A 15510-nucleotide genomic window follows, 5' to 3' on the forward strand; every position below is an offset into this window, starting at 1 on the left:
ATTCTTCATGCGCTTACTGTTTCCGGTTGGAGTTAAGACATTAGTGGTTTTTTAAAATTACTGAGGCTAAACATTGATGCACAAAATGATACATTCCCAAGCCACCTTTTCCCCCCTTTAGTGTGAACAGGTAGGAATATGTTTTTGATGCTTCCAGTGTCAAGATCAGGTGAACTGAATGGTTTTACAGAGTACATTACTCCAGCTCCTTAAGGGGCTATAAAATCACATTCAACTTGGCTTTTTATTAATAATTCATGGCAACTTCCTTAGTTCACTACAGGGGCATCACTCCTAGGGCATCATTCCTATTGAAATAACATAACAGGGAAAGTCAGATAAACTGTTCGACCATCAAAATGAGAAGCCACCTACCATGAACCCAGAGACTCTAAAAGCCCTAAAGAATTTAAACCCTTACAATTTTCAGGCTAAATCTGGAATTTGACATTCCTTCCTAAAAGTCAATGTTCATTTAATAGATAAGTAAAACCAAGAAAATTTTGTCTATCTAATTAAATTTGGTTTATCTGCAGATTTGAAGTGTCACATTTCCATTCATTTAGCTATATGGCATAAGAGCTATTTATGCTTTCATTACTCTGAAATAGACCATTTTAACAAGAATATTTTCCTTCAATTAAGGATTAAACTAAGTATATCCCATTAAACATATTTATGACGCAAAAATATTATGATTTGGAATTGGAACACTTCACTGTAGTAAAGAATACCTACTAATAAAGCAATTACTTACACCAATTATGATACATAAAGACCACAAGACTTCATTCTTCATGGTCACATAATGGATGGTTCTTACAGAATTATGTCATGTATTAGTAACATTTGGATTTCAATGCACATGGCTAACTTGATGGACAGATTCAGGAAAAAATGGCCTTCAATATAAACACATTAGGATAGGGACTACACACTTATTTTGTAATTTACTCAATGGAACAAAATTAGCTTTGATGCGTCAGTAAACCACCATGGAAAAACAGCTTCATCCTTACAAACTTAATTAATTCTGGTGTAGAAAGAAAGGAAGTCCACTTCAAAAGTTTAGTCTGCTTTCTGAGTGAAATAATAATGCCCTATGCACAAAAATGCTAGTCGTATGAAAATTCAAAATCCATCTTTAAGTTTTTAAAGTAACAAGAGAACATAGTGTTTTAACTGCCTTGTCCCTGCCCCCCCCCCCACCACATTTTGGTATTGAGAATAAGGTATTAGTGAGTGGCTTGTTGTAACTTGCAGTCAGTTTCCAACACAGATAAAAAGCTTGAAAAGGCAAAGTCTCAGAGGTGCGTTTGGCCTAAGTGGTTCACTGCTGTACTTTCAAAATAGAAGAAAGGAGGCTGTCTTTGTGGCTGTATCATCATTCCATAGATACATTATCTCCATAACTTTTAAAGACAAACTTTAGATGAATTAGTCCTGATAATGTTGGGGAAAATAAAATAAGGTCAGGCTTTTGGGTACTGATTCTGTATCATCTACACAGTAACTATTCCCTGGTGTCTCTCTCTCTCTCTCTCTCACTCTGTATCTCTCTCTCTCCCTCCCTACTCAGTAACACAGTGGCCCAGGAAGGTTGTGTTTTCTGACATAAACGCCAAGGATAAACAGAATTTCATTACTGTCTTATGGAGGAAACAGGTGAGAAGCCTTGTCAAAAAGTCACTTGTTTCTTCTAAGATAGTTTTTTTTTAAAATCCAGTTGGAAACCAATAGAAGTGATCCAAACTTTCCTTCTAAGAAATTAGCATTGTCTTACTTGACTGCAACATCACTGTTAACAGTCTGATTCTTTAGCAACAACACACAGCAAGTACATATGCACAACAGTTTCATGTAGATTAAATGAACAAGAAACCACACATTTTGACTTTTTTATCCTAATGTCCCCTTTGCACAATTGGCAAAGTAAATTAAAAGTCTCCCTGTGCACAGTCCCTTATCCTCAAAGGGCTGCCTCTTTTAATTTATGTATAGAACTGAACTAAATTTCAAAAGCTTTATTCACATGAAATCAACTATCACATTTTTTTATATGTTGCAATTTTATCCTAAATTGGTTTGTAACCCACTCTCTGCTTTCCTAGTTCAGGAAACTGATTATATGAACAGTTCTAAAATGACACATATTAAATGAATCAGGAATTGACACTAAATACTCATTGCACACAGTGTTACACAAAGACAGCTTAGGTTCTTAGCAGAATTACAGCAATAGTTCTACTATTACCCATTGAGAGTGCATAAATTTTTCTATTTTATTTACATTAAAAAGAACTACTGAGTTCTTAATATTGAAAAATCAGGAATGGACAGCATATGTTGCAACTGTTGTCACTGACAGATGAAAGTAGGGAAATGCCAGGCTTTCAGAAATGAAGTACAACATGAGAAACATTTTAAGTCTGTCACCAAATACAATTTATACCACAAACAAGGATTATTTGTAGTATTTGAGTGTTGCTTGGCATTTTTAATGTAAAACTCTACACAACTGAGAATAAAAAAAAACATCACAGATGTATTCATGACACAATTTTAAGAAGCCAGTATCCCAAAACAGCATGCTCACTTTTATGCAAGTTACATGACTTTCCATCAGGATATTACCCAAGAATTCAAAATCTCTGCAAAAGGGACAGTATGTTAATACAGCAAATGTTGACTTATTTGATGTAATATTACAATGACTGTATAGTTTTAAATACAATTTTAAAGTATCTGAAGCTTATTTTTAAATGTGGAATTATTTTTGTTGCCATATCTATGACAAAAACCAGCAAATTTAATCCTGAGCCTAATTCAGAGGTGCAACTTCATAATTCCTAAGCAGAGTTGCATACACCCATAGTAAAATCAGCTGGTGTTAAGTATATGTGACTCAATAATTCTCAGGTACAAATGGGCACATAAAGTTATGGGATGAGGAAGGTGAATTTGGACAGCACAGGTAAACTTTAGGAGCAGTGCTAGGATCAACTGTGTGACTGATTGATTTTAGTATATGTTACTTAAGTCTTGTATTTATTTGAGGAACAAGACAACAGAAAAAGCTCCAGAAGCACTTCTCCTGAGCTTCAGGTGTTTTATGAGATTGATGTGGCCAAAGCACCATCCCATACTAGAAAATTTTGAGTTTTAATGTTATTTCAGAGCAGCACTCTACTAAGGCTGTAATGTGTTTTTATTTTACCTGTAATGGGAAAAAAAAAAAAAAGGATAACAGCAGGAAAGCAGCTATTCTAAGAAAGGGAGGCATAAAATGTAAACATAATGCAACAAAGAAGCAAATGAAAAAACTCTGCTTTTCCTTTATTAGAAATAAGGGAAACAGATTGTGCTCATCTTGCTTTAGGGCCAAGAGTCTCAGTGTATGGAATTCAGCCAGGCTCCAGCACACAGCTCACTATGGAGTTTTGCTGTGTTAACAAGTAAACCAGATGGGATATTTGCTTCCAACAAGATAATTCTAATGGAAATTGTTAGAAGTACTGTAAAAGAAAGCTGTACTTTTCAGCTTCATCTGCTATTTCATTGTGTATAATAAGGACAGGTAGAATGAAAAGTAGACTATGAAAACAAACCACAAAAATTTAAAAATTCAGATCATTAATCACTAACCAACTTTTGAATTTATGTGCCTCAGAACACCAACTGCTGTCATAAAGCACACACCAGGCAAAAGCCAAATCTCAAACAGCAGCAGAGGTAGTGTGAATAAAATATTCTAAAATTATGTAAAGTGAGTAAAAAAGAATCAACTTAAAGGTTAGCCTATAGCTTCATCCAGCTGGAAGAAAAAATATGAAGTAAGTCAACAGACGAATACACCAGGGCCTTGTGAGACCTAACAGACTCAGTTTTTTTGTTCAGGATCATTAAGATAACATCTCCTGTTCTTAAAAGACCCTATATTTTCCAGATGAGCTACAAAAAGAAAAAAAAAGAAGGTAGATGAGGTATAGTTCTATAGTTACAGGTTCTAATGACTTCTTGTACATCTGTAAAAAAGTACTTTTAAGGTAACGTACCCAAACTGCACTAGAGCAAAATGAAAGAACTAGGTTTTTTGCTGTTGGGTTGGGTTTTTTTTTTTTTTTTTTTTTGTTTTTGATGTTGTTGCATCAATATCTTAGCCCTGAACTCTTCCTGGCAGTAAACAGCTTTTTTCAATACAAGCTACACCCATTTCATCACAGCAACAAATTCATTCCTAAAGAAAGATAACAGGCAATTAGGGCAATATTTTGTAAACAAAGTAGCTTAGCCACAAACGGGACCCATTACTGCTGAGAAATAGGGTCAGTTATATAGAGAGAGAAGCTCATGCTTGAATTATCCCAATCCAGTTTGCCAAGTAGAGGCACCTACCGCTAAAAATTTACTGTTAAAATGGCAGGATATGTTTTCTTTTTTTTTTAATCTTGCTCTGACTAAGCAATGCTCTAAGCTCCCTTTTCTTCTTCAGGAACTGGTCTATGCCAGGCTTAAGAAATTCTACTCAGGCTTTGACTTTGTCCTACCATGTTGCTTCAATCAGGCAAAAAGCAGATTGGAATGAAATTGATATGACTGGATAAAACAAAATCAAATTTTTTCAACATTTAGTTTCAGTAATCTAATTATGAAGCTTTTAGTAATAGTGTAATTACTTTGAAGTTCTGAACATATGTTTCCACTGAGAGTATTCCACAGAGGACACTGTATCAGAAAAGGGATAAAATGTAAACATAAGTGTACCAAAAATATTTCAGCTCATCAAAAAAAATTAAAATTGAAAGGAGAACCATATGCCAGAGATGCAATATGATGTCCAATATAAACCACTTTTATTTCCATCATGAACAGTTCTTTAGTTTAATACCAATGAAAAAAATGGAACATAATTTTTCCATGACATCAAAGCACACTACCAAAACATTACTGGATTGGCACATATAAAAAAATGAAATTACACATGTAAAATTATTATGACAAAAAGCAGCTGAACACTATTCCTTGAACTTTGAGGGTCTAAATGTTTCTTCTGACGGAAAGGATGTCTTAGAGAAATAGCTCACACAATGGGCCTAAAAAAGCCCAGGCATCTCAGTTTTTTGTGATTCTTATTCTTGTGAATTTAGCTAAATATCCTTAGCTCTATACACTGAAAGTTATTAAATCTGAAGTATTAGATCTGACACAAGACATTTTTATTGGCTAAATTTAATTTAAAAAAAAAGTAATCAGTGAACTAAGAGTGGAAATTCACCACTGAGCAAGACATTTAGAAATGCTAAACGAAAGATATAGAAAACAGTAGCACAGACAGGAAGACACTGAAAAAAAACCAAACCAAACCAAACAAATATAAGGAAGTATGGAAACTATATCATAATATAGAAAAGTTTTACTTTTAACAAAACAATACTCACACTGATCATCACAATAGTGGTGGACAAAGCAGGAACATTTTTGTTGCTGGAAAGACAACTTTGCTTTTTTGTTTGTAGTTTTTACGTATCACAAACAATTTACAATTGCAAATGAATATGTTTCAGTGCCCTTCTATGTCATCAACAGCAAGCTTAGTGCACAAGAACTTTTGACACATTCATAAAATAAACACACAATCCCATAGGTCAGATTTCCAAAATCAGGGTTAAAAAGGGAAGACATTACTAGCAAGGCACTTGTTGAAAACGTTCATTTGGTAACAACCTTCCTTTCATAATTTCAATTTAGCTCAAACCAGACAAGGATAGAAAATCAAGTCTTCCTCAACAATCAGAACAGGAATACAGTCAAGAGGTATGGTAAAAACTGCAGTATCCAAACAATTTATTTTGGACATGTTTAATGAGCAATGACCCATCATACTTTTTAGATATGTATATATCATTGTCCTTGTTTTCCCTCTTTCAAAGGTAAATGGAAAAGAAAATACTGACATATAATATTATAAATTCAGAGATCATCAGAGGTCATGAAAGCTTTTGAATAGTTTTAGAGTCAGAGTTTTAAAATTTCCATCATTGAAATTGCTAGCATGAATAGAGGTGTTATATTCTGCAAAGAGCCTCAAACAGTTCTGAAGTCCAAGAGCAAGCTTTTGACATTAAAAAAAAAAAAAAAACTACTTAGAAATAAAAAAACCAGGAAAACAGTTAGGAGAGTTATTTTCTCAGAAGCACATAATTCATGATGCCACTGTTTTGGAAGGCCATTGCCTTCCTTGTGATATATGGAGAAGAAATTGCTGATGATTTTATGACTTATCTGTTATAGGCATATAGACAGTGTAAAAAAGACACCACATAAAGCTACCATGTGAACTTAATGCATCATAATTGTGACACGTTATTTATGCAATCTTTTGTCTGAATTAATGAGAAATCATTAATAAAACTGCCTTGTTCAAGAAAATATGCATGTTTACCAGCACAAATATCAGCTACCACTGTACAAATTGCTCAAGGGCATGAAATAAAAAGCAGTTGCACGATTAATTCTTCATATATTTCTACCCTTAAGATCAGTATCATAAAATTTAATATTTGAGTGATAGCTGAAGAACTTAAATGATTCTTTGTCTCTTGTCATCTTAAGAGAATTTGTAATATCATGGCAAATATTTCAGTTATTTCCATATGCCTCAAAAAACAGCTTTGAGGCTACAATTTCTCCTGGGTCAAGCTTTAACAGTACTAATGTAGACATGAACGTGCTGATTAAGAAAAGAGATGCAACACAAGAGCTACTGCTTACAAGCCAGTTTAGTACAATCAGGCAGGTTTCAGTCTGCTTCAAAAAGTGCACAATAATTCTTTCTCCATCTTGTCCAGCCTCAAAAATAAAAACAGGCAAAAGGGTACTGATGCATTTTTGTACATCAGATAAACCTGATGGATTTTTATCTTATTTTATAAAGTCATCCATCGTTCCACTCCTTTAGCACTGATCAAAATACAGAAGGACTCGGAGAGACCTGAACAACAACATTTGGAAACTGAAAAATTGTAAGAATATTATATATTTTAATGAACATATTAAAATCTAGTTACTTAATGATTAGAAGTCCTCATAAAGCACAAACATTTGCAAGATGCCCCACCCACATTGTATTCAAAAAGAAGAAATTGGGTTGTGAAACAAGTGACAATTATATAAGTAAAGCTTGCCAACGAATTATCTCCAAAGTGGAGACAGATTCTAGTGGATTTCTGTGAATTCTGGCTATATAGCTGCCCCTCTCTTACATTACTTTTTTTTTTCTTCTTTTAATGGAAAACTTCGTATCAATGGCTGCATTTTGTGTTAGAAGTTGATTTTCAGTCCAACAATACTTATATACAGTACATAGCAACAACCACAATTGATGGAAAATACTTAGTTTATCTATTTTACATAAACCTGTCTGGCAAAGTAACAAACTTCCCACTAATGATTTTATTCTCTCTTGGGCTTCTCCTACATATAGCACCTTGGAAAACCTTCACCATTCATGGTATCGTTTGCTCCTGTGGCCAGACCATTTATACAACTGAGAGTTCAATGATACAGGGTGTGATAGCCCAACTAACTTACTTCAGTAAATGGGGATACATGTGTTTCCAAATAAAAAAACTACTCTACCTCTTGAAGCAATGTTACCACAACAGAATAAAATAATGTCTTTAGCTTTAAACGTATCTACTAAAGACATTCTTTACTTTAGCAAGGACTCTTAAGCAGTAGCGTTTGCTGTTACACTTTCCAAAATATTTTTTTTTCAATTTCCATATTTTGTTAGCAAAGGCCTATTCCTATTTTTTTTTCAAAATGTGTGTAATTTGAAACTCTTAACTTCATTCTCATCGCACAGATAGGCTGGACCAAAGCATTGGGCATTGGATACTCTATTTACATTATATGCAAGTAAGCATAGGCAATACTTTAAAGAAACTGCCAGATCAATTTTCTGTAGGGTCCTATCTGAAAAATTCAAAACACTGCATCAGAATATCCTTAACCCCTGCTTAGTTAGTCTCCAGTGTCTTGATATTATAATACTGTTATTTTGTCATCACTTAAAAAAAAAAATCAACCAAAAATACCAAACAAGCAAAAAGACACACCCCACTTTTCCTTCCCCTTACTACTTGTCTTTCAAAAAGAAATCCAAGCAAAAATTATTCTCATCTCCCTTAATGGAAACAACAAAATCCAGAATGCTTATGTATATCTAGCAAAATTCAGCTGTCTTTTGAAGATATCCTACTTCAAATGATACTAACTTTATAACACCTTGCTGACAGAGTAATAACAAAGCATTTTGTAGGAAAATAATCATTAAAATATAATTCCAGTAAAACACAAACTATTTAATTATGTTCATGCAGTCCAATACAGTGACCCTAGGAGAAGGGAAAAAGACTCAAAACAAACTGAGCAAAAGAGGTCATGTATTTGAAATGCAAATAGCCTTTGTTATTCTGAAGTTTAGTTTTTATTTAATCAAACTATCAGCCAGATTATTCCACATGCCCATGAACTACAACTTGAGCTGTAACTCCCATATTGTAGTCCAACTATCCATAGCATTAGAACACCAAAATGCCAACAGAAGAAAAAATACCCAAAATTGCAGCATGGGATCAAAACATCTAAGTAGAAAACTTCTAAACTATGTTTCCTTTAGTTGCTCCCTTAGTACCATTATTATAATAGTACCATGTACATATTCTGGGAAATTCTGAAAGGGTTTATTCTTACTTTGCTTCCCCAAGGTTATTTTCATACCAATGAGAAATATTTATGAGAAAGTAGATTACCAACACACTGAAAAAGGGTGCAACACAGAGTGATCGGTCATCCAGATAGCTAAAACTTTCACCCAGGCTCCCATTCTCCCTTAACTTGATTACTGCTGGATGAATCATATTTCACTGTCAAAGCCCTTTGCAACCTGTCGCTAGCACCACCTTCATCTCTCATTCACCACAGAAATCCTGAACTGCCACTGTTAACTATATAGAGCCCATCTTCTACATTTTTAAAACATCTTAGGGCCTTCTCCTGGGTTTTTTGTTTTTTGAGAGATATTTTCTGAAAAATTCCACAAAGCTGTCCCAGGATCTTCCTTCAAAATCAGGTTTGTTTGGTTTTTTTTTTATCCCCCAGAACAGGTGTTCAACAATGTGACATTATTGCCAGGGCTGCTGACTAAGAAATAGATCAGCCAGTTGTCACATTGTCACTTCCATTCCAATAACACCAGCTTTCAGCTGATCCACTGTAAGCAAATAAAATAAATAAACTTTAAAAACCCACCTCAAACAACTCCCCAAACCTCCTATGTCCCTAAGTAAGTAGAGCTATGACAAGCTATGTCACTTAACTAGCTCAGTCCAGATTCAAATTACCATTTAAGGAACCTGAATGTACACAAGTCTATACGAGCTGGTCTGTGAGAAATGAAGAGAAAAACGAAAGAAGATAGAAAATATAAAATCAATTAAAGGAATTATAATGTGTACAAGTATATTATGGCATTAACTTAAGAGGACATAAGACACTTCTATAGATATGAAACTGTGAAACATTTTGGAAAATATACCATGTGTTTCATAGGAAAATTCTTTTGAATACTCAGGTTAAAAAAATGGGCAGATGATTATCTCACCCTTGCCCTACTGCCCCAATTTTTGTTAGGGCATTCCCAGCTCGCAAATGTTTAGAAGAGAGTTTTCAGAAAGTCTCAAAGCAGGCTGTTGGACTAGGTCTCCATGTCACATACTTTGAAGATAATTCTTTTGTTTTTGGGGGGCGGGGGAGGGTGTCATGATTTTGGCTGGGATAGAGTTTGACCAGTATTGTACCAGCTTCTAATTTGACTTAGAAGCTGGTACAATACTGCATCTCAAATTTAGTATGAGAATAATGTTGGTAACACACTGATGTTTCAGTTGTTGCTAAATAGTGCTGAGCCCAAATCAAAGACTTTTCAGTCTTCCATGCTCTGTCAGTGAGGACATGCATAAGAAACTGGGAGAGTGTGGCCAGGAGACAGGTGATTCAAACTGGCCACAGGGATATTCCACACCACAGATCATGCCCAGTAGATAAACTGGTGGAAGTTGGTCTGGAGGATGGGCTGAGCATTGGCCAGTGAGCAATTTTATTCTGCATCCCTTGTTTCTCTTGGCTTTTATTCCTCTCTCTCCTCTTCATTACTATTATCATCATCATTAGCAGTATCAGTATTTTTATGACTCCGTTTCAAGTATTAAACTATTCTTATTTTGCCTGCAATTCTCCTCCCCACCCTGCTGCTAGGCAGAGGAGGAGGGGGTGAGCCAGCGGCTCTGTGCTACTCAGTTGCCAGCTGGAGTTAAACCAGGGCAGGTTCCAACTCATGTAAAGCTGTTTTTAAATTTGCAACTAATCAGTCTGTACATTTCATAATCAATATTCACAAACGTTTCTGTCTGCCACAGTGAAAATAAAATTATCATTCCTCAGTCATATAACATTTATATTCATGAGCAGTTAGTAAATATTTAGATTTCAGTGTGAAGCTAGAGGCATCAGCTCTGTAACCACATGGGCAGTCCCTTAGGTACACTCAACTTACTTTTCTGAAGCATTCAAAAACAAACACACACTGCAGTTCTGCAAACACATGTATTTTATACAGTACAGCAATACCTCAGATCAGCAGATGACATTGCAAAATAAAAACACTGGAATACCTGACCCTCTGTGCTTTCCTTAAGCCAAGCCTTCAATTTAAAATGTCCTCTACTACGTAAGAAAAAAGTAGCTCAAATGACAAAGTCCTGTAAGAAAAATTCCACAACTAGAAGAGATCATTTGAATTAACATATATACAGAGTGAAAATACAGGACATTTTATTATAACCTTTTTAGCTTTAGCAAAGGTGAAAGAACATTAGCTATACACCTACAATCATATACCGCTGAAAAAAAAATGAATACCTAAAGACCCAGAGCATTCTTGGAAACTTTTGAGATGTTCAATTTAAAATAAATATTTTCACAACTAAATGCACGGTTTTCAACTTGATCAGATCTTGAGTAAACAGCAACTATGACACCAATACTGATGATGAAACAGCAAGCCTGAGGACAGCAAAGAGTTGCTAAAATGCATGTGCATCCACTACAATCTATAGGTTTTACTTGAAATAATTCTCAAAACTGAGAAAGTCAAAGCAAGATGAAATGTGTAACAGGAAGGTTACAAAACAGATCCTGTAATTCTGAACTCCCCAGGTATGGATTAATCTTTCAAGGAAGAGAAAACCCACTGAAACAACCGAGTCACGCTTCGCAGCAGCACTGGATGGGTACAGAAACCAGCTCAAGGACCAAAGGGTCACACTCCCAACACCGTGAGGTGTCAAATGAGGTTTTTCTTTTCCAGGTCGCCAGCAGGTACCACGCCAGACTAATAACACGTATGTACGCTGGCAAGGCCAAAAAAAGTTCCCAGATCGCACAAACCTTGCCAAGAAGCATTTACAATCGATATACTGAGAAGGAATAGAAAGCGATTTAAAAATGACCTCAGTCACAAGGCCTAGCCAGCCTTTTTACCCCTCTCCCGCGGGGGTAAAACAGGAGGGCAGTGACGCCTCCCAGCACTTTGTTCCCTGCCCGGCCCCGCCGCGGTTTAACCAGTGGGCGCAGATCGAGGGCAGCCCCGGCTCGCCCCCGCTCTGCCGAGGCACCGGGGGGGACGGGCGGGGACCGAGGGAAAGCGAAGGGAGCCGGGCCAACCCCCGCCGCCCCCAGGGCCGCAGACAAGGCAGCAGAGGCGACAATAGCAGCAGCCACAGCGACAGCAGGGCGGAGGCCGGAAGGCAAGGGGCGGGGAGGAAAGGGCGGATCCTTATCCGGGCTCTCCCCGCTCCCTGCCGCGCTCACTCACCGATCATGGCGGCGGCCGCGGCCACGCGAGAGGAGAGCGGTGACGCGCGCACGTGCCGGCCGCGCCCGCCGCTCCAGCACGTCCCCTGCAGCCGCCCTGGGTGGGGGGGGTCGCGTGAATGCGGGCGGGGTGGGCCGGCCCTCAAGGCGCATGCGCCTCAGCGAGGGAGGTGGAGGCGCACGCTGGGCTCTCTGGGTAGCGTAGTTCCTGGACAGCTCACACCCGCACCGGTCATGACCCTCACGTCATCGCCTCACATTTCCCCCACGCGCCGCTAATGATTTTCTCGTTAATTGCTGTCCGCCGCCCCGGTGTACGGTGCACCGGGGCTAGGTACAGCTGTGCGGGACCGGGCGGTGCCGACGGGGTTATTTGTGATTCCCGTCCCGCTTCCCCGGCGGGTTGTTGACGCGTTGCCTGGCGACGGTCGCGTGGCCGGGGGACCTCGCGTGGCGGCAGGTGCCCAACGGAGCCCGAGAGGGACCCGCAGGGCCGGAGCCGCAGGGGAGGCAACGGCGGGCGGGCGGGCGGGGGCGAGGACTCCCCGGGGGACAAGGACATCAGGTGGTGATGAAGGGCTGGACACGGCGGAGTGGGGGGACGAGCTGGGGTGATGCAGAAGGGGACTTGGTGCAGGGGCGAGGGGCAGGCAGAGGGGGCCTGTGAGGGGCAGGAAAGGCGCGGGACGCGTGTGTGAGGGTGTCGCTGGATGTGGAGGGAGCGAAGCTGCACCTGCTGCCTGCCCTAACTCGCTGGGCACGGGACGCTGATGTTCGCTTGTTTTTTCCAGTCCGTTATTTGCATCTGGTCCGTCGTGGGCGCCGGTGGGGAAATGGTAATGGAGGAGGGACGTCCGGGCCCCTCAAAACCCGCCGGTGACAGGCGGCCCCAGCAGCGGGAGAAGAAGGGCAAGCAGCAGGACAAGCAACAGCCCTGCGAGGGTTTCAGTATTAAAGCCATGATGAAAAACAGCGTGGTATGTTTGCTGCTAGCATAGAGGTGATACTAATTAACTCAACTTGTCCAAGAGGCATAGCAAGTTAGAGCTGTGGATAAAACATGTCAGGAAGGTGTGCAAGTTGCTAATACCTTATCTGGAGTTTGCTGGTTCCTGAAATTAACCTCAGGCTTTACAGAAGTATTACCACAAGGTAACTCTCTGTGCCTGTGGGAGTCGTGATGCTTTCACCAAGTGCTTTAATTTGGTGCCACAAATTTTTGGGGTTTTTTTTTTTTTTTTTGTATGGTTTTGTATTGGCAGTGCACATCCTGGTAAACTGACAGCCTATGGAATTGTGTGTGAGGCTTCCTGCATCCCACTTAACAAAATGCTGTCAAGTGGTAGTGCAGTATTTCTCAAAAGTTTTAATACACTGGCATAGTGTATGAAATGGATGTGAGTGTGACATAGGATGGCAGAGATCTGGGAAATAGATTGATAAATATTTTTAAACAAGCTTGGAAAATAGTGAAAAGCTTCCACACTATCTAGGAGAATACTAAACAAACAAACATTAGTTCTCCGACTTGTAGTTCAAAGAGAGAGAAATTGATCCAACAAGTAACAGTCACAATTTCTAATGAGCTTGGAGGCTTGGAAGTTAAAATAGTAGTATAAAGGCCCTTCAAATCTCTTTATACTGTTTTATTTGTATACCTTTATCAGAGTTTAGGAGTTAAAAAGCTTCAACTGGTACAGAGTACAGATGTTCAACATGTGAGTGGATGAGGTAATATTACCATACATCTCTGCCTAAACTCCTGAATTGTATTCTTCATTTGGACATAGTTCAGGGTGTTAGCAAAGGCTTGAGTCCTCAAGGGTTTTTTTTAAATCTGGAGTATTCTGACAGCTGTTATGAAATACATTATTTCCCTTTGTTTCGCTGAAGTGGTCTTCCTGGTGCAGTCTTCCTGATCATGTTATCTGCAAGAACTTCTTCTTAAAAACCCAAACAAGCATGTCTTTAAAGAAATTTTAGATAGAGTAAAAATTGTATACCTGGAAAACTTTCTCCTAATTAGTAAAACTACAACCTATTTCACCTTACTTGAAAAAAACACAAGGTGAACACAACCAAATAGTCCCTTTGTTTTAAAGTTTGTTTGATTTTTTTTTTTTTATTCTAGCAATGCATGGAATGAACTATAATACTTCTGCAACCTTTAGGATTAATTTTTAAAATATGTTTCCTGTTCTCTGGAAAAAATTCAAGTAATGGATATTTGCGCATATTGTTTCTTGTTTAGGTTGTTTACACCTAGATATGTAAAAGACAGTTTTATCTAGAAGAATCAGCCATTTCAGTGGAGTTTGAGAAATACATATTTAATTTTTAAAAAGGAGCTGTGACTTAGGAAAATAACTAACTATGAGTTTAATCAGAATTCAGGTTTGCTTTTAAATATTTATAGAATATTAACTTTTATGGCTGCATTTCTAACTCCCTGAACATGAACAGACCATTAAATCATGTGATACTGTCATTAAGCAACTGCATACAGGTAAATCTGCTGCCTTTGCAGCTACTCACAGGATAACAGAAATTCTTTTCTTTGGCATGGACATCTGGAAACATCTAACCCAACTTCCCACTTGAAGTGGGCCTGTCACCAGCACTCGGATCAGGTCAATGATGGGTTTTCCTAGCTAAACTGTGAAACCTCCCAACATCAGGGATTGCCTGACCTCTCTGGGCAACCTGTTTCATTTCTGCCCTGCTTGTTTTCCCCCTTGCCTGCCCTCTCAGCCTGTCAGAGCTCAGGTTTACAGTGTTCTGACCTGCTGCACACATTCTACTCATAATTGGGTTGGAAGCTCTGAAACTCCTAGGGATCTTGGGAGATTCATAGTGCCAGGGCTATGGTTTGAAAAAGCTCCATCTGCAGTCAGGCAGACACCAGAATATTTTCCAGTCGGTGTGCAAAAAAAGGAATATTTCACTGCCTTGCTGTCTGTGCAGAAGTGGGACTTCCTTTTTACTTTTCCAACTACCTTTTAATTGGAGCTTTAGATTTATTAAGTACTCACTTGTCAGAGGTTGACATCTTTGATGAAGTTCTCATGGAAGGCTTGGGAGCTGACTGGAGGGTTGAAAGCACAGCAGGAATATCTGGTTACAACATGGTAATTCTTTTTGTTAACAGCATGATAAGGCATAGGGTTAAACGTGTTTGGCATCTCCAGGTCAAACAATGAGGTATTGATTAATAGCCTTTGGTGCAAGCATGTAGGTTAGTCTTAAACTCTTAGTGCAGAGTCTTAACAGATTACCATTATGCATATATGACTGTAAATATTGTAGTAAGTGTTCCAGAATTCTTTTACGTTGCTTGGGCAAAGAGTGTTTTACTAAGCTGTTTTTCATTAATGTTTCTGAATAAAGTCTACTTTCATAGTCAGTAGTAAGTGTAGAAATTAAGTAGATACAGTGTTTAAGACTTTTCTCAGCTCTCACTAAATCCAAAACTCACTTAGTGAAATGCAATGCTTAAATATTCACCTGAATAAAAATGTTCCTGAACTGAATAAAGGGTTTAAGTTATTCCAAAACTGTAAATTTATATAACCA

At 38.3% G+C, this 15510-nt stretch overlaps 2 protein-coding genes across 3 annotated transcripts in view; one reads left to right on the forward strand and one right to left on the reverse strand.

Annotated features, from left to right (window-relative positions):
- Positions 1-12024, reverse strand: part of PRKN (parkin RBR E3 ubiquitin protein ligase) — a 673569-nt gene extending 661545 nt beyond the window's left edge. Inside the window, exon 1 of the mRNA XM_036380347.1 lies at positions 11939-12024. Coding sequence (XP_036236240.1) covers positions 11939-11945 — 7 coding nt within the window. The 5' untranslated portion in view covers positions 11946-12024. The remainder of the gene's footprint in view (positions 1-11938) is intronic.
- A 151-nt stretch (positions 12025-12175) lies between these two features.
- Positions 12176-15510, forward strand: part of PACRG (parkin coregulated) — a 212281-nt gene continuing 208946 nt past the window's right edge. Inside the window, exons 1-2 of one of the 2 annotated variants that reach the window (XM_054514326.1) lie at positions 12176-12502; positions 12729-12914. In XM_054514326.1, the coding sequence (XP_054370301.1) occupies positions 12771-12914 (144 nt within the window). In that variant the 5' untranslated portion in view covers positions 12176-12502; positions 12729-12770. The remainder of the gene's footprint in view (positions 12503-12728; positions 12915-15510) is intronic. The other variant, XM_036380348.2, reaches the window with a different exon arrangement.

This window comes from Molothrus ater, chromosome 3 (assembly GCF_012460135.2).
Source record: "Molothrus ater isolate BHLD 08-10-18 breed brown headed cowbird chromosome 3, BPBGC_Mater_1.1, whole genome shotgun sequence".
Classification (NCBI taxonomy): domain Eukaryota; kingdom Metazoa; phylum Chordata; class Aves; order Passeriformes; family Icteridae; genus Molothrus; species Molothrus ater.